Source organism: Coenobita brevimanus, chromosome 1, assembly GCF_032717465.1.
Source record: "Coenobita brevimanus isolate Jiangsu-jjx chromosome 1, ASM3271746v2, whole genome shotgun sequence".
In the NCBI taxonomy this organism is placed as follows: domain Eukaryota; kingdom Metazoa; phylum Arthropoda; class Malacostraca; order Decapoda; family Coenobitidae; genus Coenobita; species Coenobita brevimanus.
In genome coordinates, this window is record NC_136954.1 from 44,601,124 (window position 1) to 44,624,809 (window position 23,686).

The 23,686-nt window shown below is 40.8% G+C and overlaps 2 protein-coding genes across 2 annotated transcripts in view; one reads left to right on the forward strand and one right to left on the reverse strand.

Moving 5' to 3' along the window:
* LOC145395764 (glutamate receptor 1-like) overlaps positions 1-23,686 on the reverse strand; it is a gene marked incomplete at its 5' end in the record, with an annotated part of 589,675 nt that overhangs the window by 361,698 nt on the left and 204,291 nt on the right. The gene's annotated exons all lie outside the window — the stretch shown is intronic.
* Positions 216-3,709, forward strand: LOC145410455 (putative carbonic anhydrase 3). Its single transcript, XM_080280616.1, has 5 exons — positions 216-352; positions 1,272-1,411; positions 1,926-2,083; positions 2,671-2,757; positions 3,686-3,709. The coding sequence occupies exons 1-5, from the start codon at positions 216-218 to the stop codon at positions 3,707-3,709; spliced, it is 546 nt and encodes a 181-aa protein (XP_080136742.1).

Consider the following 23,686-nt stretch of genomic DNA (forward strand, 5'->3'; position numbering starts at 1 on the left):
TGGTTCTTACGTACGCTAACGTAATATAATCAGGAAATGCTGACACGCAGATTACTATCCACATTTTTATCAGCAAGGATCATAACTCACACTGGTAGGTTTGGAGGGCCAGATTTTAGAGCTAATCGATTAGTAAACTGACAGAGATTCCTCAATAAGCCTCTCAAGCTGATTATTGGGATTTACCTAAAACAGCTATTTCTTTACTGGCAGCCATGATCACAGTGGACATGCCGATCAGACCCTACGTGCGTGGCGGGAATCTCAACGGCGAATATGAGTTCGCGCAGCTTCATTTCCACTGGGGATCCAATGACCCCGTTGGCTCGGAGCATCTCATCCGACACAACAGGTAAGTTGGGAGGTAGACGGTGATTAGGGTGGAGTACGGCGGTGGGTGACGTGAAATTTTGCGGCGGTCAGGATACAGTTTTGCGGCAGTTTGGGTGGAATATGGCGGTGGTTGGGATGGAGTATGAAGAAAGGCAGTGGTTAAGGTGGAGTATGGCAGTGGTTAAGGTGAAGTATGGCAGTATTTAGGGTGGAGTATGGTAGTGGATAGGATGGAGTAAGGAAGAGTTAAGAAAGAGATCATGTCGGAGTCGGAGTTAGGTTGTTGTTAGGCAATAAAGTACCTCAGGCAGGAGAGGATGAAGGATGACAGGAAAGAAAAACTGAAACATGAAGGCAGAGCTTAGACCACACTGAGAGGGCTTGGTATGGTGGATGGTAGACAGGGATAAGTCAGTGAGCCATGGTTAGCTCGCTCCCATGATGGAAACAGAGGGATGAGGCAGTGTGATAACGGAGGCAGAAGATTAAGTATGATGACAGTAGGAAAAATGAGGAAACCACGGGATGAAACACTGTGATATATAGAGGTGGACATGAGGAGAAATGAATGAAATAAGGGGAGGAGGCAGTATGATAGAGGACGCGGAAGATCTGCGTGTGATGGCAGGGGGAGATAAATACACACACACACACGCTCACACACACACACACACACACACACACACACACACACACACACACACACACACACACACACACACACACAAGGGGTGAGATAGTATGACAGGATAAGCAGAGGATCAATATGATGACCGGAGAAGAAGGATCCGCTTGCGGAATATTAGTTGGTTTGTCTCAAATGGATATGAAACTTAAATTAATGGCCTGAAGTAGCATGAGAGAGAGAGAGAGAGATTATAATATTGCATGCTCTCTCCTCTTAGGTACCCGTGCGAGGTGCACCTGGTGCATTACAGGAAGGTTTACAACGACACAGCAACGGCCGTTTTGTACGAGGACGGTCTGGCGGTACTCGGGGTCATGTTTACCATCACAGAGCAAAATAACACAGCACTCGCAGGACTTATAACGGGCCTTGCCAACATCACGCTGCCAGGTGATACTTTGTGCTGTTTTGTTTATCACGGAACTCGATGCTTTGTGTGACTTAAACCTCTAATTGTACTTGTTACAATCTAATACAGAACTGGTGGGTTTTGTTTCGTGTATCACATAAAATATTTCTGCTTAGATTTACTGCTAACCTCTTTACTATTGTTACTTAATACAAACATCTTCGTCGGGTGTTTTTTTTTTTTTTTTTTTTTTTGTGTGTGTGTGTCCGACTCTGGGCATAGGCTTCACAGCCTGCTATCAAGGCCCAGCAGTCCTCCTACATACCATACACCTTCTACATGTCACCACTTCGGCGCTAACACCCACCGTCCATATTGAATACATGCTAGGGCTGTCTCATACAGGACTGGTGTATTGGTATTAGCTGCACTACATCCAGTTCATATCATGAGAGAGAGAGAGAGAGAGAGAGAGAGAGAGGGTTACATGCTTTCGTTATTTCCGTGAAGATATGGGCAAACACAATTCCTTCACATTCGTTCCTTTACCATCAGATCAAGAGGTCGCCATTCACCCCATCCCGCTGTCAACCTTCCTACCCAACAACGGGAAGAAGTTCTACCGCTACCAAGGCTCTCTGACCACACCGCCCTGCAACGAGGTGGTAGTGTGGACGGTCTTCCATGACAAACTAGACGTATCGGCCGCACAGGTGAGGAGATAAGAGTAAATATGTTCTCCTAAACTGTTTTAACTCTAACCTACTCTGAAATTGTCATCTCTCCAGCCTGGCTGCTTAGCTGTAACAACAGAGTAACTTTCGTGCAGAATTGTCTGTTCTGCTTGCTGAACTATGTGAAATACTGTAGGCTGGAAAAAGACTAACATGTGGGCCAAGTGAAGGTAAAACGAGTATAATGACAATTTACACATCCTCTTTCTCTCCATTTTCTATCTTCTTTTGTGCCGTCATTCTTGTTCGAGCGTTTAGTTCCTTCAGTACAATTATGTCGTTTCTTTTTTATCCATGCTGCCACAAAACGTCTGTACACGGCTAAGGAATGGCTCTTGAAACTGGAGATGTCAGATATAGCCTTCATTAAACCTTTCAGTACAAGAGGTCTTCCTAGGTAGTAAGAAAAAATAAATAAGACGTCATCACAGTAAAAGGGTCAAACGCCATTGTGATTCATTCAGGATTTTAAAAACTTTGGATGGTCTTTTTTATTTTCCATGGCCGTATAAAATCGTCTGTGGTTAGCAAGACTAACATGGTGAAGTGTGGCTATACCCCTACAGATGGAGCAGTTCCGCACCTTGAATGACGCCAACGGAGATGCCCTGGTTGACAACTACCGTCCTGCTCAGTCTCTCGGTAGCCGCCAGGTAAGTTCTTTTTCCCAGGTGAGTTCTTTTTCCCAGGTGAGTTCTTTTTCCAAGATGAGGTCCTCTTCCCAGATGAGTTCTCTTTCCCAGTTTTTCCAAGGTGATTTCTTTTCCCAGGTAAGTCCTTGTTCCTTGGTGAGCTCTTTTTCACATGTGCGGTTCACTCAAGTTACGCGTTTAAAAGCAGGCTTCAAGTTTCGAAGAACGTGGCATTGCTCTGTTTGTTTATATCCGACTGGATTTACCTCTTTAAAGGAGAAATAGTATGGAATAAGGAAGCTAGAAAATTTATGAAAAAGGTTTTTGGATTTAAAGAAACTGCTTGAAACACGAAGCTTACCTATAAAACTGCCTGAAACTTGAAGCTTACCTGTAAACGTGGAACTGAATGGGGAATGTGCAGTATTTTGGAGCCGGATTCGTAAACTTATTTACGATTGATTCCATGTTGTAACTTTGATCTGTTTTCATACGAAGAACTGAAGACAAGAGAAGATTCTGAACCCTCCTTTACTAGTTTATGTTTCCTGCAGAGAAAGAATATATATATATATATATATATATATATATATATATATATATATATATATATATATATATATATATATATATATAAAATCTAACGACAATTCTCCGTCGTAACTATATTTATTCTTATTATCTTTATTTGTTTTATTTTTTTATTTATTTTACTGGAGGAAGAACAAGAGGCATGAGAAGACTGTACTCTTCTTGCCTTGACCTTCCTACAAGAACAGTTTATGGTTACGACTGGGAATCTACCATAAATATATTCAGGAATGTCGCACATGGAGTTATTATTTTTTTAAACTGATAACATTAACTAATTCTGTGCCGGTAAAGCTATTACACAATCTAATATTATATTACCGATCATACTGTCTAATACCTATAATTCCTGTTGCAGCTTTACTTCGCCGACTTGGACTAGTATGCCGAATTGTTCATATCGTTCAGAAGATTCAAGATCACTATCAGCACCAGCTTACTGCATCAGCTGTGTCCTTCCTCTACTTTCTTATACTTTCTGTAGCGGAGATATTTCCTAAAGGTAGTAGCTTGATGAGGCTGTTTTACAATTGTGTGTTAAGCAAAAATTACCTTTAAAAGCAACAAAACGTACAAAAGAAAATTTAAAATGCTAAAAGACAATCCCAGACTACTCCCTTTGGGATGCAAGAGATCCCGAAGCTAAAGGTTACAGTAGTCCAATACACCAATACTCTTTTCTAACACCATTTTATTTGTATAATGCTTCTGGTCATCTCTGGAAGATTTAAACCGCTACACTTAAGCAAAGCCTTCATCTCCGTCTCTAGTGTCTTCAACTTGGTCTCTACCTGTCTGCTAAGAACTGAAGCAAAATATAATGTAAACACACACACACACACACACACACACACACACACATATGAAACATTAGTTTCTCACTTTAAACTCTTGTATTTCCTACTTTACAATGTGTTTACTACAGTATTTGTGTATTGCTGCTTCTTCCAGAGGGTACTGTAGTAAGGTAGCCTAATTGGTATTTTTCGTGTGCAACTGTGTGTTGAAATGATATTGATTTTATTATGTAATTGCAAATGCTTCCCTCACCGTTTTCAACAAACTATTTATCACCGTTGAAAACGTAACCCCAACAACTGCTTCTTGTGTTGCAGTTGTTGCTTAGTTATCAGTCTCTGCTTGATGTTTGCTCTACTGTATATTATAGGAGGTAATAAGACAGTCGGACAAATCCTACTACCTGTGCTACAGTGCTCTCGACACCTTCTAAGGATCTGTCACTAATCTCTGTTAAGACAAAACAAAAAAGTTAGAGATCATTCAGTATAGTGGTCTTTATTTTTTTCTGTTGCCAGACGATTTCAGTCAACTCACTGAACTGTAGGGATTAGATATGACCTACATTTACCCCTTCAGTACCAGGGGCATTTCCTAAGTTTAAAAAGGCGTCTGGAGATAGCAAGAATAAAATAAAATAATTACATCACGGGATTCAAGGGGATTATATTTGTTGAGAGTTACATCAGTTTTTCCATTAGTGTGAAGGAGTTTCGAGTGTTCCTTTTGGTTTCCTGTATAAACTGTGAACCTTACAAGATTTTTTTTTATGCTACTGTTGGAATATTGTGGATGTGACCAGGTGGTGAGAGAGGGCAACGCGATCCACTACGTCATCAAACTTCTGCAGAGAGAGAGAGAGAGAGCGAGAGAGAGAAGGGGAGGGGGAATATTTGCGTTGAGCCATGAACCTGCCACGTAGAGTTACACTGGAGAGAGAGAGAGAGAGAGAGAGAGAGAGAGAGAAGGGGAGGGGGAATATCTGAGTTGAGCCATGAACCTGCCACGTAGAGTTACACTGGAGAGAGAGAGAGAGAGAGAGAGAGAGAGAGAGAGAGAGAGAGAGAGAGAGAGAGAGAGAGAGAGAGAGAGAGAGAGAGAGAGATGCTTGAGTTATGGGCTATGAACCTGCCAAGCAGAGTTACACGGAAGACAGATTATAGAGTTAAAACAATGTAGGGTGATGGAATCAGCGTAGTAATTGTGAGCTATAATATGCGACGCATACTTTAATATAAGAGGTATGGCAGTTTTGGCTGCAGCCCGATTACAGGATAATACATATACAGGCCTACGGGCAACAACCCAATTCCAAAGCTAGAAACGAAAATCTGAAAACATAAACTTTGTCTTCGTTTAGTGTGGCTGTATTAAATACAAGTGAATGTAATAGTTCATGGTACTATTTCAAAGGCCGAGTGAAGTGAGCAGGTGGAATGCGAAATGAGCCCAACTGACGACATATCTTGAAGGGGAGCCAAGAGTCTTCACGTTCCGGTGCCGCCCACAGGGTCAGATTTTCAATGATCATGCTTTAAGTCATTTTATATGCGTGATCGAAATTATAGTAACTGTATTGAATAGATAGTTGTCTGATCCTATTTTATCTTACATATTTGATTTGAGTTGGTGTAATATCTTGATGTAGGGCCTCTACATTTTGGATGCTTATTCTATTACAGAATTGCTTGTGAACTATGTCTTTCATAACCTTTTACCTCACACATTATCAGTTTTAAAGTCTTCTGTGGCAGACAATTAGGAGATTAATTCTGCCGATGCCCGCGACAAACTAACATGAGAAGAAAATATATATTGTGCTCTCGTGTTCAGAGCACACGTAATCGGCCAAGGGACGGGTAGCACTGAGGCACGAGGGTTGACGACTGGGAAGGGGAAAAGAACTGGACAGAACAAAGGAAAGGTGTAAAAAATACTGGGAGAGAAAGGAAGGTGGAATTAAATTTAGGAAGAGGCATAAATGGAAGAGGAGGATAGTCATGTTATTAGTACAAAGCAATATAAACGGAGAGGAGGAAGAGTATGAGGTTGAATTAAGTAAAACGATGAACAATATTTTGAAAGAAGATAGCAAATTCGAAGAGGAGGATTCCCATTTGAATAGTACAGAGCAATGTTAAGGAAAAGGAGGGGAGAGTATGAAGGTGAAAGGAAGGTATGGTTGCTATGGACTGAAACTGGAAAAAGCAATGAGAAAAATTGAGAAAAAGGTGTATTAGACTGAAATTAAGGAGCAGAATTTGCACTGGATTAACCTCGTCGAATTCCATTAGCAAACCTCGTATACTGTTAAGATTTTTCTGTTAATCATCCATGAGTGCACCTGATACTTCCATTCCTAACACCACCCTCCTTGCCTCCCGTCCTGCCTAACACTACCTTACTTCATCCATGTCCTGTCTAACACCATCTTGCCTCACCTCTTCTCTGCCTAACATCACCATACCTCCCACCTACACTTTCTAACTCCACCTTGCCTCACCCCTGCCCTGCCCAAAACCACCTTCCTTCATCCCTGTCCTGTTTAACACCATCATGCCCCACGACTGCCCTGCCTAACATCACCATGCCTTCCTCCTGCACTTTCTAACACCATTCTGGCCCACCCATGCCCTACCAAACACCACCCTTTTTCACCTTTGTCCTGCCCACCACCACCTTACTTCACCCATGTTCTGCCTAACACTACTCTGCTACCCTGTCTCACCCCTACCTTGCCAAGCTTTAGCCTGCCATACTGTGGTTCTCTCACGCCACTGGGTCCCACTCCCTCCCTGCCTAACATCACTATACATTACTCTTTCTCTAACGCCTCCCTGCCTCCTTCTACCCTCATTTCTTGACGTTATCTCACTTTTGCTTTATTTCAACCTTCATCCTGTCTTACGTTTTTCCTGACTCATTCTCCATACTTACTCACGTCTGCCGTGCCTCACTCCTACTACTAATTCTCTTCAACGAAGCCTCGCACTTTCAAAGTGCTACCATTAGCGCATGTGATTCTTCGTCAGATCTGGTCATATATACTTACAGAGTGATGCCTATAATAAAACGAAAGAACACTTACTTATGGATTAGAGAACAAGATAAGGTTTCAAGATGCATCCCTCTAAGATGCTTGGATGTATTGGGTGAAGGTGTACAAAACTTGTGTGATAGTACGTATGGTGAGGGAGGAAAAAACATGTGAATGGCAAGAAAGGCAGTTGAAACCCAGTGAAAGAATAGTCGAAAAACGCAAAAAATCCTTTTTAATCAAGTGTGCTTGAACGATCACTTTTGGTTATTTAGTATGTGCAAAAATGAAGCACCCTGATGTGACATTAATGTGGACTGAGTCATGTGAAGACATGTGCATGAGTATATCAATGGACTTTACTCCATTGTGCACAAAAATTAATCGACGAATGATTATAAAAAAATAACATGTATTTCGAAGTGAAGTTTTAATAACAAACTTTCCAGATCACTAAATACATTTTAACAAGATCACACAGCTGACCTGGGTGGGGAACAAATTAATATATTTTGTTCTTTTTTCTTTTTTTTATGTGTCCGACTCTGAGCATAGGCTTCACAGCCTGCTCTCAAGGCCCAGTAGTCCTCCTACATACCATACACCTCTCCACATGTCACCACTTCGGCGCTAACACCCACCGTCCATATTGAATACATGCTAGGGCTGTCTCATACAAGACTGGTGTACTGGTATTAGCGGGGGTACTTTTATGACATGTCGGCGGGTCTTCTGGTAGATCAGGAAAGTCTCCTTTTATGAAATTCAAATCCATAAACTGTTCCCTGCCCCAGCCAGGATTCGAACCTGGGTCTAATTCTCCCAGCAAGGTAACAGCGTGTTTTAGCCGTATTTTAGTTGGCATGGGAGGCTTCGTAACACCCGATTTACTTTGCACAGTGCACAATAGCATTATCTTGTTCGGTAAATATATTATGTTAATACCCACATAGTTTGCATCAATAACATACTAGAGGATATTGAGGTATAGTACCTCTATCCAAAATAAATCGATGAGGAGGAAGAGTTACGAAATATTTCAAGGCCACTTAAAGAATAACAGTTTATCCGAAAAGACAAAAATATGTAAAGTCAAAAGTGTGTGTGTTTGGGGGAAGGGGATAAAGGAATCTGGAGAGAGGTATTGGGAATGTAACCACCAGTTTGGGGGATGTATGTGCGATGGGTGAAAAAATGAGAGAAAGAGAGAGAGACAGACAGACAGACAGAGACAGAGACAGACAGACAGACAGACAGACAGACAGAGACAGAGAGAGAGAGAGACAGACAGACAGATAGACAGACAGACAGACAGACAGACAGACAGACAGACAGACGGACAGACAGACAGACAGACAGACAGACAAAAGGGAAGAGGACATAAATTAACCAATGTGGCTTGGGTGAAAATATCGTGTGTGTGTGTGTGTGTGTGTGTGTGTGTGTGTGTGTGTGTGTGTGTGTGTGTGTGTGTGTGTGTGTGTGTGTGTGTGTGTGTGTGTGTGTGTGTGTTTCTAATTTAACACAATAAAAACTCTTCACACATATTCCTCGTCATGTAGCAGCTGTATATCTTAGTTGGAATGATTGGCACCATTTTGTTATTTTAATAGGAGATAAAATACGAAAAACGTTATGCCATTATATCTGCATAATAAGACTTAATATTACAGGAAGCAAAGGGTGGAAAAAATCATAACCAACACTAAATAACCCCACTTAGCCGCTAAAGTGCCTCAGTAAAGGTGATTACTGTATATAATGATGACGTTTACTTGGGTTCATATTTTAAGGTGAAAATCATTACCAAGACACTGATTCGTCTGGGTGAAAACACACACACACACACACACACACACACACACACACACACACACACACACACACACACTCACCTCATACTGTGTACTCTATACATGTACAAGTGTAACCTATATAATAAGACTGGTGGTAGGTCACACCCTCTGCTCCAGATGCAACAGTTAACATTATAATGCAGTGGTGACTCAAACTGCTTCCACAAAGAACTCTATCCTCTCAGGAAGACAAATTGTGTTGGGACGGTGAAAATATCTTTCTCACTAACCCTATCTTGGCACCTTCCTCCTTGTGACCCTCTACGGATCTCCAGTACCAGAGCAGAGCCTGAGTATGCACAGTGTCCCAGAAATAACCAAAGTACACAGTTACAAAAATTTCAAATTCGCCTTTATTCTAGACGCATATAAAGCGAAATTAGAAAGCACTGAAAAATCTGTGTACAGAACTGTCTATACGTGACAACACGATTTTTATTAATATATTTAATGTTACTGGGTTTTACAGCATTTGATTTTTCACAATAAATTCGATCCACCAAACCCACACCAACCCAGGACATCAGACCGCCTCACCTTCACTTCTTTTCCTCGTCACATCACATTTGCGTGCATACCACCATATCACACCTACACCCATATCACATCACATTTACACCTAAAGTATATCACCACATCACACCTACACTCGTATCATCACATCACACCTACGCCCATGCCCCCACATCACATAATATGCAGGAAAGCTTACTTATGGATTAGAGATCAAAATAAGATTTCAAGATACATCCCTTCAAGATGTTTGGATATATTGGTGAAGAACTACAAAACTCGTGAAACAGTAAATACAGTGAGGGAGGAAAAAATAAATCTTCAAGTGAATTGCAGGAAGCAGTTGAGATCCAGTGAAGGAAGTCGTAAATCTCGGAAAATACCTTACAATCAAGTGCGTTTGAACGATCACTCTTGGTTAGTTAGTATAATTATATGCTAGAATGAAGCACCCTGATTTGACATTAATGTGGGCACTTGTACATCAAAATCATGTGAAGACACGTGTACATGAAAGGAATTACTCCACTGTGCACAAAAATGAACCGACGAGTGATTATAAGAAACTACATGAAACTCTGATGATAATAAACTTTCCTGATCACGAATTTAACAAGACCACACAGCTGATCTGGGTGTGGAGAAAATTAACTTATTTGTTCTATTTCTCCTCCCGAGGTAACAAAGAGTTTTAGGCTGTATTCTAGCTGGCATGGGAGGCTCCGTAACACTTCTCCCAAAGGAATTTACTCCGTATATTGCACAGTAACACTGTCTTGTTGGCTATTTACATCGTTTTAATATCGAAACAGTTTCCATCCATAACATACTACAGGATGCTAAGGCGTAGTATGAAAAATAAATCAACAAGGAAGAGATGGTACGAAATTTTCCAAAGCCACTGAAAGTACAAGAATCTATCCGAAAACAAAAATATGCAGTGAAAAGTGTGTGTGTGTGTGTGTGTGTGTGTGTGTGTGTGTGTGTGTGTGTGTGTGTGTGTGTGTGTGTGTGTGTGTGTGTGTGTGTGTGTGTTTCTAATTTCATACAATTAACACACTTCACACACACATACTCCTCGTCTTGTAGCAGCTGTATATCTTAGCTGGAGTGATTTCCACCGTTTGGGGTTATTTTAATAGGATATAAATACAACAAAAGTTATGCCATTATATCTGCAGAAATGAGACTAAACACTACAGAAGGCAAGAGGTGGAAAAAAAAAATCATAACCAACCCTAAATAACCCCACTTAGCCGCTAAAGTGCCTCAGTAAAGGTGATTATTGTATATTTTAGGGTTCATATTCTGAGGTGAAAATCATTACCAAGAAACTGACTCGTCTGGGTGAAACACACACACACACACACACACACACACACACACACACACACACACACACACACACACACACACACACACACACACCACAGTGCACCTCTATGCTCACAAATCACCGAGAATTATTGGACACACACACACACACACACACACACACACACACACACACGCCGTATACTGTTCACTGTGTACATATATATGTGTAGCCTATATAACAAGTATATAGATAGGGCATACCCTCTGCTCCATGTGCAGCAGTTAACATTATATTGCAGAGGTGACTCAAACTACTCTCGGAAAGGACCCTGTCCTTCCAGGAAGACAATGGTGTTGAGACGGTGGAAATTCCTCCCGTACTAACCTTATCCTGGCACCTTCCTCGTTATTACCTTCTATGGATCGCCAGTACCAGTGCAGGGCCCTATAATGCAGCGTGACCCAAAAACAACCAGAGCGAAAAATTGCAAAAACTTCAAATTCGCCCTCACATTTGAAGCAATTAAAGAGAAATTAGAAAGCACTGTGAAATCTGTGTCAACAACTGTCTTTACGTGAATGCACGATTTTTAAATTAATATCTTAAATATTGTTAGGTTTCACTGCTTTTGATTTTTTTTACAATACACTCGATCCAACATATCAACGCCAACCCAGGATATCAGAGACCCCTACCTAGCAATCCTTTTTTCTTCTCATCTGTGTCAATACAGCCGTATCACACACCCTTATCACCACATCACATCCAGGCTACACCTACAGTATATCAGCACATCACACCTACACTCATATCACCACATCACACCTACACTCACATAACCACATCACATCTACACTCATAATACCACATCACACCTTCACTCATATCACCACATCACACCTACACTCATAGCACCACATCATACGTAGGCCTACACTCATATCACCACATCACACCTACGACCATGCCACCATACCACATAATATGCAAGAACATTTACTTATGGATAAAAGATCAAAATAAGCTTTCAAGGCACATCCTTTCAAGATGCTTGGATATACTGTACTGGGTGAAGAACTACAAAATTTGTGCAACAGTAAGTATGGTGAGGGAGAGAACAAATAAAAACTTAAAAGTGAATGGCAAGATAGAAGTTGAGACCCAGTGAAGAAATAGTCGTAAAACGCGAAAAATACTAAATCAAATGTGCCTGAAAGCATATTTTTGGCTAATTAGTAAAACTACATGCTAGAAAGACGCATCCTGATTTGACATTAATGTCGGCTGAGTCATGTGAAGGTAGGTGTACATCAAGGGAATTATTTCACTGAGCACAAAAATTAACTGACGAATGATTTTCAAGAACAGCATGTTTTATCGAAGAGAAGCTCCCATGATAACAAACTTTCCAGATCACGAAAGACGTTTTAACAAGACCACACAGCTGATCTGGGTGGGGAGCAAACTAACGTACTGTATTTTGTTCTATTTCTCCACCCCAGGTAACACAGTGCTTTGGGCTGTACTCTAGCTGGCATGGGAGGCTCCGTAACACCTCTTCCTAAGCCATGTACTCTGCATATTGCACAGTAACATCGACTTTATGGGTATTATTATCATTTTCTTATCGACTTAGTTTGCAGCAGTAACATACAAGAAGATACTGAGGTGAAAATACAAAAAAAATTATAAGATGTTATGAAAAATCAAAATTCTCTTAGAGTACGATTTATCTAAAGAGATTAAAATATGTAAAGGCGAATACATGTGTGTTTGGGGGAAGGGGACAGGGGAAACTGGAGAGAAATTTTGGGAAAGTGACTACAAGTTTGGAGGATAGGTACCATGGGTGCTAAAATGAGAGAGAGAGAGAGAGAGAGAGAGAGAGAGACGTAAATTAAGCAATGCTATTTGAGTGTAAATACCGTGTGTGTGTGTGTGTGTGTGTGTGTGTGTGTGTGTGTGTGTGTGTGTGTGTGTGTGTGTGTGTGTGTGTGTGTGTGTGTGTGTGTGTTTCTACTTTAGCACAATTAATATACTTCACATGTATTCCTCGTCTTGTAGCAGCTGTATTTCTTAACTGGAATTATTACCACCGTTTAGTTAGTTTAATAGGAGATAAATATGAAAAACGTTATGCCATTATATCTGCAGCAATGAGACTTAATATTATAGAAAGCAAGGGGTGGAAATGATCACAACCCACCCTAAATAACGCCACTTAGCCGCCAGATTGCCTCAGTAAAGGTGATTATTGTATACTGTATATATAATGGTTACGATTATCAGGGTTTATATTTTAATGTCAAAATTGTTATCAAGAAACTAATTCGTCTGAGTGAAAACACACACACACACACACACACACACACACACACACACACACACACACACACACACACACACAAACATTACACGTCTTTGCTTACAAATCACCATGAAATTTTGCAGGTTCTCACACATATTAACTCATAGCACCAGAACTATCCCTAAATAACGCCACTTAGCTGTCAGACTGCCTTAGTAAAGATGATTATTGTATGTAACAGCTACGATTATCAGGGTTCATATTTAAATGTCAAAATTATTATCAAGAAACTAATGCATCTGAGTGAAGACACACACACACACACACACACACACACACACACACACATTGCACCTCTTTGCTCACTAATCACCAAGAAATGTTGCAGGTTCACACACATACACACAGCACTAGAACCATCTCTATGTACTATACTTTCATCCTACCCGCATACCAGTTCTACACTCCATTTACACATAATGAGACGGCCTATTGTCGCTCCGAAAGTATTCCGGTAGAGATGGCCTATTGTCGCTCCGAAAGTGTTTTGGCAGAGACGACCTATTGTCGCTCCCGGGACATGTTTTTCGCGTTCTCATGAATGAATCTATGTTCCTTATATATAGTGCTCTTGAGCTAATCATTTTTTATTTCTAATTATTATTATTCATCTTGTTATGTCTTAATCTTCTGATCGCCGTACCACACTTACAACCCATCGCACATGTCTCACCTACTGCGACCAGCTCATCTACCACACATGCACCTACTACAACCAACCCTCCTACCACAACCAACCCACCTACCACACCTACACCTACCACAGCCAACCCACCTACCACACCTACCCCTACCACAACCAGCCCACCTACCACAACCAATCCACCTACCACACCTACACCAACCACAACCAGCCCACCTACCACCACCAACCCGCATACGACACTAACACCTACCACAGCCAACCCACCTGCGACTCCCACACCTACCACATTTATACCCAACCTACAGACATAACACTACACCTACACCCCATCCACATTTACAGCCCAACCCAACACCCTGCCTACGTACCACTGGCCATATGATTAAACCTGAGGCAGTGAAGGGATATAGGCAAGTCCCATCTTTATGAGAGCCAGTTTCAAAGAGCGTGAGAGCATAGGAAATGGCCTGACCGCATTCCACATAACGTAATGTAACAACGAGGGAGAAACGTTAAACTCCCTCTATTTTCCATCCTGTGCTTAATAAAATGTTGCATAAAACTGGAGCCTTTGCTTCCCCTTTACGGTTTTACGCTTAACCCCTTCAAGTGATATCAGAGAGACTCCTTCACGTGGTGGCACTGACATGACCAGGCGGTAGAGCTGCTTGGTTATGCAAATGTCCTTTAGTCCCCTCTCTATCCCCGGAAAGGGGGATGGTGGACCACAGAAGGGCATCCTCATCCTGCAGTCCACTGGGTTCACGTTGAGATGAGCCTGGAGCCGCAACTACTAATACTACTAACACCCCTGCAGTCCGATGACGTATTGTAAATCTTATTCTCACTCTCCCTTTGCAGTGGCTTAGCCAGCTCTCGATCGATGAAAGGGCCAAGGTAAGATCAAGCTATATTTTGTGGGGGAAGGGGGGGGGGGGTTCAGAATGCTACAGATGATCTACACATTACATAATCTGAAATTTCATTTGGTTGGGGGTGGCCAGTAGGGGACCAAGGGTCTGACTGCCCCCCCTCCCAGGTCTGTCCATAACTATGCCACTGATCCCCTGGGTGTTTGGTTAAGTTTGGAATTGACCATATGTAGTGGCAGGGTTAGAAACAGTCTCCATAAACTTCTTCCCAACTTCATTCCTCTCCTTAGCCTCCATTAAAGCATCTTAACGTAGTGACAGAAAGAACAAATAAGTCACCGAAATGAAGAGAGGAACACGACCCTACGTTTCACCAAGCACACCAATCTACACTTTCCCAGTACACCTCTTATTATTGTCTCACTTAAACTCTCCTTGGCATGTATAGGTTGAGAGTAAATTAGTCAGTGTTTAGTGCTGTTTATTTATTTATTTATTTTATTTTTTTGTATAAACAACAATCTAAAAAAAATTTTAAAGGCGAGTTGAAAGTAGGAGCTTGAGAGAGTGAACCCCTAAAGTCCCATGATGTTTTATTCTTGTCATTTTCAGACAAGTACAGTCAACTCCCGAAATGAAAGGATCTTGAATTTGGCTCTCTGTTAAACTTGTTTTTATTTTTCCTTGGAGGGGACAATCTTGCGGGCTTCTAGCCTTTGGTTCCTTCTTTTTTACATTTAAAAGAAAATAAAGGGAGCTTCATCGTACTGAAAAGGTTAATGAAATCTATATCTAATCCTTCAACTTCAAAAACTCCCATAAGCTGAATAACATCGTCTAGAGATGGCAAGAATTTAATGCAACAGACGTCATCGAATACGAGTACAGATAACGGTCTACGATACGCTGTTTTATGGCTGTATTCTATCTGTTTATCCATCTATCTGTCTACTCCTTAATCCCGTAATGGGTGGCCACAAACAAATCGCCTCCATGTCGCCCTGTCCCCTGCTACTTCGCTGTTCTCCCCCAAGTTACATTCCCCTCTTCCATAATCCTCTCTTCTTTGATTACTCCATCTAATCCTACGTCTCCTCCACCCTTACCCCCCCCCCTCCACATCACTCACATACTCTCTTAGTTTGTCCCTCACTCTCCATCGTATTCTCATGGCCAAACCACCTCAGCGTATTTCTCTTAACGCTTTCTATCACATCCACATCCACACCACAACGCTGCTGCTTTATTAAATCCCTTCACTACGAGACGATCTTCTTTAGCTAAGTAAAACTGTGTATGGTTAGTATGAGTAAAGCAGAAAATTAATCACAGTGGGGAACGGATTAAAGGCAGCTGTTTTGAACCCTTTCATCACATGAGGGCTATCCTGATCTATTTATGTATTTATTTACTAATTTACTTTTATATATCGTATTCAAATATTGTTCAGCTGAGGAAAGCACTCAGTTAACAGAGATGTTAATGAAAGCTATATCTGACCTATCCAGTTCGAAAATTCTCTCCCGAGCTAAAGACAAATATCGTCTGGAGGCAACAAGAATAAAATGAAAAAGACGTCACCATAAATACGAAGCTGTGCGATATAACAGAGAGAACAGCTTCGTAATGAAGGGCTGAAGCAGAATATCTACAATTTTGCCCATAGCTCACTCACTTTATCCTGGCTCAGATTTTCGTCCACTTACAACATTTTTCAAGTGGCGCGCTGGCTGAAGAAAGACAATACTAGGGCCCTACACCCTTTCCACAACACTTCTTCCTGAATAGCACCGTACTGTAGAGTTAATATCTTGTTACTGCTTAGCATTCAGGACAGAGACATGGCCATTTTAGGCCAAGTTAAAGTGAACAAATTTAGAAGTGGAGATAATCAATGGTAAATATAGCTAGCGTTTAGAGTGTATTGTAAATATAAATCTAAAAAGGGAATAATCAGACTAATACTGAACAAAATTAATCATTCATCCGTTTATATTACGTGCAATCAGCCATACAAAGAAAACGGGCTACACAATGTACCCGTATATGAATGCATCAGTACTTGAAAGAACATTTGGTTTCGGTATTTTTTGGATAGGCTAACTGGCAATAATGGATAACGAAATGAAGCAATATAAACAACCTTCTCTTGCTTCAAAGTGTCTGATAGCACACTTTCACCTGATACATTAAATAATTTGGATTCACGTGTAAAATACATTATTCTTTCGTAACTTCTTTTCACATAATGTACTGTATAACGTATAGGCCTACCATTCATTTACCCATTCCCTAACTTAGTATCCTCTATTTCACAAACACACACACACACACACACACACACACAGTGACTAGCACACGGGTCGGACGTGTATCATTGAGCTCCGCTGGGGATGCCCAAATTGTATCTACTTATGGGTCAAGCTCGTATCAGGCTAATTCAGGTGATGATCCAACACAGTAAAACAAGAAATAGCAAAGAAAGTGTAGCTTAAAGTAAGTAAACATCTATATCAGTGTCAAGGAATGTGATGAATTTCCTTACGTCAGCTGGACAACATGGTTAGCAAACGACAAAGTGATACAAAAACTATATGTAGAGATCTTTTCTTTAAGATGGCTTCAAATTATGGAAAGATCCCTTTAGCAGGTGTTAAGAAAAGGGACAAAGGAAAAAACGGGATAATGACTTCTACCCAGAACTGGTTGAAAAGGAAGCTTTCGATAAGTTAGTTCAAAAAGTAAACAGACAAGAGAGATCTTTTCAAACGGAAATTGAAGAAATCAAAAATGAGCTACGCAGACAGACGGAAAACAACGAGGAACTAATAAAGGGAATAAACAGAAAAGCCACAATAATAGATGAACTATCAGCTAAGGTAAATTCACTGAGAACAAAGGCTAGTGAAATAGGATGTACAGTTGTACACCATGAGAGAGTTATGGATGATTTCAGAAATAATACGGAGAAAATCAGGCAAGCAAGCAGTCTGACAGACCAAAGAAGTAACACTGAGAGAAAATCACACAGGTAAATGAAACGGTGAGAAATTACAAAGATAAGGTAAAACTAAGTATGCTGAAATGGTGAAAGTAAAGAAGGATTTAAATACAAAGGTAGAAGAAAAATGTGTAAGAGAGGAAGTGAAACAAATTATAAAGAATAACCCAAAACTGGTCAGAGAAGCTGTTGTGATTAACAAATCTATAGTAATCAGTGGCATAGGTGAAGAAGAAATAAAAAACAGAATCTCAAGGGACAAAAAGGAGATGGAAAATATAATGAACATACTGAAGCAAGTATAAGAGGATTCTGTGATAAAGATATAGCAGAATATATATATATATATATATATATATATATATATATATATATATATATATATATATATATGTATATATATATATATATATATATATATATATATATATATATATATATACATATATATATATATATATATATATATATATATATATATATATATATATATATATATATATATATATATATATATCGTTTCAAAATCGGTCATTCTTTCCTCCTCTTATTCTGGGCGACTTGGCATATTTCTTCCCTTTTTCCTTTTAATGATCGTGACGATCCGGCGAAATTGCGAGTTGAGTGCCGTAAAATTAATCTCTCTCTCTCTCTCTCTCTCTCTCTCTCTCTACACATACACACACACACACTTCTTCAAGCCGTCCTTCTACTACAGAAGACGACGGCTACTGTACTCAGTATGTTGGTGTGTTTCTCAGTCTTTGGTGCCAACATGTGTGACTCTGCCGAACAATTCTGGATCCGAATACTTTACCACATAGTTGGCATGTCAAGTCCGAGATTGCTGGGAGAACTCTGTTTTGGTTGTGTCTAGGTTGTCTACGCTCTCCTCTGGTTTCGAGCTTCTTCAAGATCAATGGTTCCGTCGCTCCATAGAGCTCACCATGATTTTCTGTCAGAGGCATTGGTTTCATGATATTTTGGTATGATGCTGCATTTCTTCAGAGTTCGTCTTATATGATCTTAATATCCCTTCTACTGTCCCCCTGGGTTGCAAAGTGCTGCAGGGAGTTGGCCATAGAGAACCTGGAAGGGAAGGCGGTGCTTAGACATGCGAACTCGTGTCCGAACCATCTTTTTTTTTTTTTAGCCAGCATGGTTTCTATTCTGGCTGACTTTGCCCAGTGAAGAATTTGAGAAAAAGGGACTTTATCCTCCCATGTGAGTCTTAGGATGCACTGTAAGCATCGGATGTGAAAAAACAATCTGTTTGATGTGTGTTTGATGTAAGTAGTCTAGGATTCGGCACCATATAAGAGGGTGGAGAGGCATACAGCTGTATAAACTGATACCTTCTTCTTGATTCTCAAGTTCGTGTTTTCAAAGACTCTGGATCTGAGACGTCAAAAGTGGCTGAGGCGTGGTTGATTCGTCCAAGGACTTCTGCATCAATGTTATGTTTATCGGTAAGCACACTTCCAAGGTAGGTAAAATTCTTTACTTGTTTTACACTTTCGCCATTTATCTGGAATGCAAGAGGATCTGCTGTGTTGTTTTTCTGAGATATTTCTGTTTTACTAACATTTATTCGGAGCCCCACTGCATGATAAATGCTGGAAATGATGATGAGTGACTGTTGTAGGGCTTCTGGGGTATGTGCACGGACAGCACAGTCAGCATATTGCAGTTCTCGGAAATGAAGTATTTCAGTCTTTGATTGTGCTTGAAGCCGCCTGAGATTAAATTAGTTACCGTGGAGACGGAACTGGATTTTTATTCCATCATCAGGGTTCATTTACTGGTGACTTAAAAGGGTGACTGCAGTGAGATAGATGTTGAATATGACAGGAGCCAGGACACATCCTTGCTTTACGTCCACATCTACACTGAAGGGTTCGAATGTGCTCACATCTATGGGCACACGAGCATTCATGTTGTCATGCAGGCTCTTTAGGATGGTAAGAAATTTGTTTGGAACTCCAAATTATGAAAGAGCATTCCATAAAAGTTCTCTGTTGACAGTGTCAAATGCTTTTGCAAGATCAATGAATGCAATACACAAGTCAAGATTCTGTTCGTGGCATTTCTCATGTATTTGTCAGGCAACAAAGATCTTATCACAGGTACTTCTTTCCTTCCAAAATCCACATTGTGTTTCAGGGAGTGTTGACTCAGTCAAATGTTTGTCAGTCTGGATAACATTATTTTTGCTAGTACTTCACTAACATTCACAAGGAGGGAGATGCCTATGCTGCTGTCATAGATTGAACAGTCCCGTTTCTTTCTGTTGATGGTTACAATATCAGCAGTAAATCATTCAGATGGAACTCGTTCTTGGTTCCATATAGTCTGTATGAGATTATGGAGGTGGTGGTGAAGTAACTGGCCACCCTCTTTGATCAGTTCACATGGTATGCCATCAGGGCCAGGGCTTTTGTTATTTTTTAAGGATCGGATGGCCTAAACAGTTTCTGCAAGTGTAGGTGCGACATCAAGATCTGCCGCTTGAGGGGTATTTGGGATGTTATCAAGGCTATTATGCTCCACCAGGTTTAATCGATTCAATAATGTGTTGAAGTGTAGAACCTGTCTTTCTAGGATTGCTTGCTTGTGTTTCAGAAGCTCTCCTTTGACTGATCGAACAGAGTGTATGTTATGTTTCGTTGGACCAAAGATGGTTTTAATGGACTTGGAGAACTCATAATGGTCGTTAATATCAGCCAGTCTTTGCAGCTCTTTTGCTTGTTCAGTCCACCATTTGTTTTTCATGTCAAGCAGTTTTCTCAGGGTTGCACTTCTGAGATTCTGGAATTCAGTTTTCAGGGTGAAGGAGCTGGGATGAGCCAACCAGCTGTTATGCGCTCTGTTCTTCACTGCAAGAAGGTCATGTATGCCCTCAACATTTTCATCAAACCAGACTATGGTGGCGATTGGAGAACAGAGAAACACACCTTGGAAGCGTCTCCAGTGAGTCTAATCTTAAATCTCTCTCGTATTGGCGGACGAATACAGTTATGTAGTATAACCAGCTGCTTCCGCCCTCATTCCTGCAAAACAAGCAAGAGAGAGAGAGAGAGAGAGAGAGAGAGAGAGAGAGAGAGAATGGTAAGTGCTGGACGGAGGGATATTAATGGATGAAAGGCACAAAGAGAAAAAATGGAAGTTGTGGAGAGACTGTCGGAAATTCTGAAATCTCTCTTTATTTACGCAATCCACTTCCATAACGTCCTTTCTTTTTTTATTTATATGTAATTCTTGCTGCCATAAGACGATTTTAAGTTTCTGGAAATCTCTCTTAGAGAGATGATTACACACACACACACACACACACACACACACACATAAAGTTCAACCCTTGTCGATGTGTTCACAAAATACCTCAGCTCTGATCTAATGTGGATCAAACTTGTTGATGTGCTGAAGATCAGCATGTAAACATACTGTTTTTGAGAACAACAGTTCAAAGGTCAAAGACATTTTGCAAGGTCGACTAAACTGGTTTACCCCTGCACAGCTGTTGACTTTATACTCAGGTTTTATTCACCTCTGTGTAGAGTACAACGCTCATGTGTGGGAAGGCTCTCCATATACAGCTCTTCTAAACAAAGTGGAGTCAGGGTTTTTTCGTCTCATTAACTCTCCTTCTCTTACTGGGTTCCTTCAACCTCTGTCTTTTCGCCGCACTGTTACATTTTTATCTCTTTTCTATCGTTACTTGAATGGTCATTGTTCCTCTGAACGTCTGCCAGCATCCCTTCACCACTACGGCGGGTGTGTAGCACCCGTCTAGCAGCAAACTCTCATCCATTTTCTGTCCATCACTGATGCAAGAGTGTGTCCAGGCATCTCGAAATAAACGGATCTTGAATTTGGCTCTCTATTATTTTGTTTTCATTTTTTCCTTGGAAGGAACAATCTTGTGGACTTCTGGCTTTTGGTTCCTTCTTCCTTGCATAAAAAAAGGAGGTTTATCCGATGCAGGGTAAAACAAAGATTACGAGATTCCATTCTGATAATGTCAATGGTCAAGATCACAGGGAATGGTCAAAGTCAAGTTCACTGGGCTAAATCAACTAAAAACGTGTCTGATCCGATTTGAATCAAAGTTGGCTGTATGGATACGGGCTTGACAAAAATGAAGTAATTCGTGTCTGAGAGTAATCTGTCGAAGGTCAAGGTCACAAGGCAAAGTTAAATATTGGGCCCTTAGACCAGTTGGTGGGTGCCCCATCTTGTTATACATTTTTTTCCCCTAAAACCCACTTCCCACTACATTATCTGTGTCTGTCTACTGATCTTTTTGTCTGGGTTCATCTGGTCATACCTCACCTTGGCTCATATCATCATCATCACCACCACCATAATTATCACCATCATCACCACCATCATTATCATCATCATCACTATAGCTATTGCCATTACTATTATTATCATCGTCATTGTCATCCTATACCAAATTCGCACTAATTCATCCTGTGTGATTGACACTCGGTACAGTCCATACGAGTATTTGCTGTTACAAGTATATTTTTAATTTCTATGTCTGTTATTCCAGACTCAGCTCTCCGTCACTCGGTGTATTTTGGGTCCGGATAGGTTTCAGTGATTTTTCGCTAGTTCTGCGGCATGTGATATCCACTTTTATATCTATCTGTCTGTCTATCCTCCATTTTTTCGAGAGCCTGTACCCGCGGCGGCAAAAAAGAGAAGACAGTTTTAGGAAGACAATAACGCAACCAGGCAGATTCATTACGGTCATTTTTGGCCTGCCTGGAGTGGCTCTCTTAATTGCATTTTTGGTGGCGTCTCTTCTTCAGCCAGAGATACTGTTGGGGTGTCACAAATTCGCGCGATTCTGTATCTAAACAAACTCGTGACATTGAACTTTGGTGGGAAACCGCGAATTCCAGTGGAATCCCAATAAGTATCGGTCATTTCAACCGTCCACGCCTTAGCTCGATTGGGACAGTTTTTAGAACATTTTTCACTGTTTCATAAGTGATCATCCTTGTGCGCAACAATGGCGCTTTCGCTGAGTGATTTATTATGGGCGTGTTTCGCTCAATTTCTTTCCGTTAGCTGTAAGCAAGTGCAGCCCACCCTCGTCTCTCTCTCTCACAATTTGAATTCAAATTGTGAGAGAGAGAGACGAGGGTGGGCTGCACTTGCTTACAGCTAACGGAAAGAAAGTGAGCGAAACACGCCCATAATAAATCACTCAGCGAAAGCGCCATTGTTGCGCACAAGGATGATCCTTCTAAACTCTCTTTTCTAAAATCTGGTGTAGTAGGGGTGTGTCACAGTACCATTATCATAAAGACTTTGTAGTTACTTGTAGAGAAGTATATTTTAGACTTGTGGTCGAGCGGCTTTTATATCTTGTAGTAGTTTCCCCACCAGATGTCATGTAGTGACGGGAGAGGTAAAGAATAGTATGGGACTATTTTTATTTGTCTTGGAAATATTAAACAGGTATAAGAGTATAAGTTCCGGGTAGCTACCTCCCTGTCTCGCTATCTCTCTCTCTTTCTGTTCTAAGGCTAATCTCCGTCTCGACCTCTCTCTAGGGTCGCTTGTCTCCTTCTAAACTCTCTTTTCTAAAATCTGGTGTAGTAGGGGTGTGTCACATATGTTCCTCATGGCAACAGATCTTTCTCACGAGAGGACTGCTGACAGCTAACTGCATCATCTCCTTACTGGCCGCTGTCGTCAGCTTTCCTCCGTGTAAGCATGTTTAGCGCTGCTAGATTCTCGCAGACACAACACCTTCTCATCATTTGACTTCCTGCTTCTATCTGTCTCTCTATCTATCTATTTATCTATCTATCTATTATGTAGTCCTATATTTGCTCGGCCGCGCGAAAATGGCGTACCATCGACATTTAATAGTTATAATATATTAATACATACTACATACACATTATAATGAACTTATAAGCTAATTAAG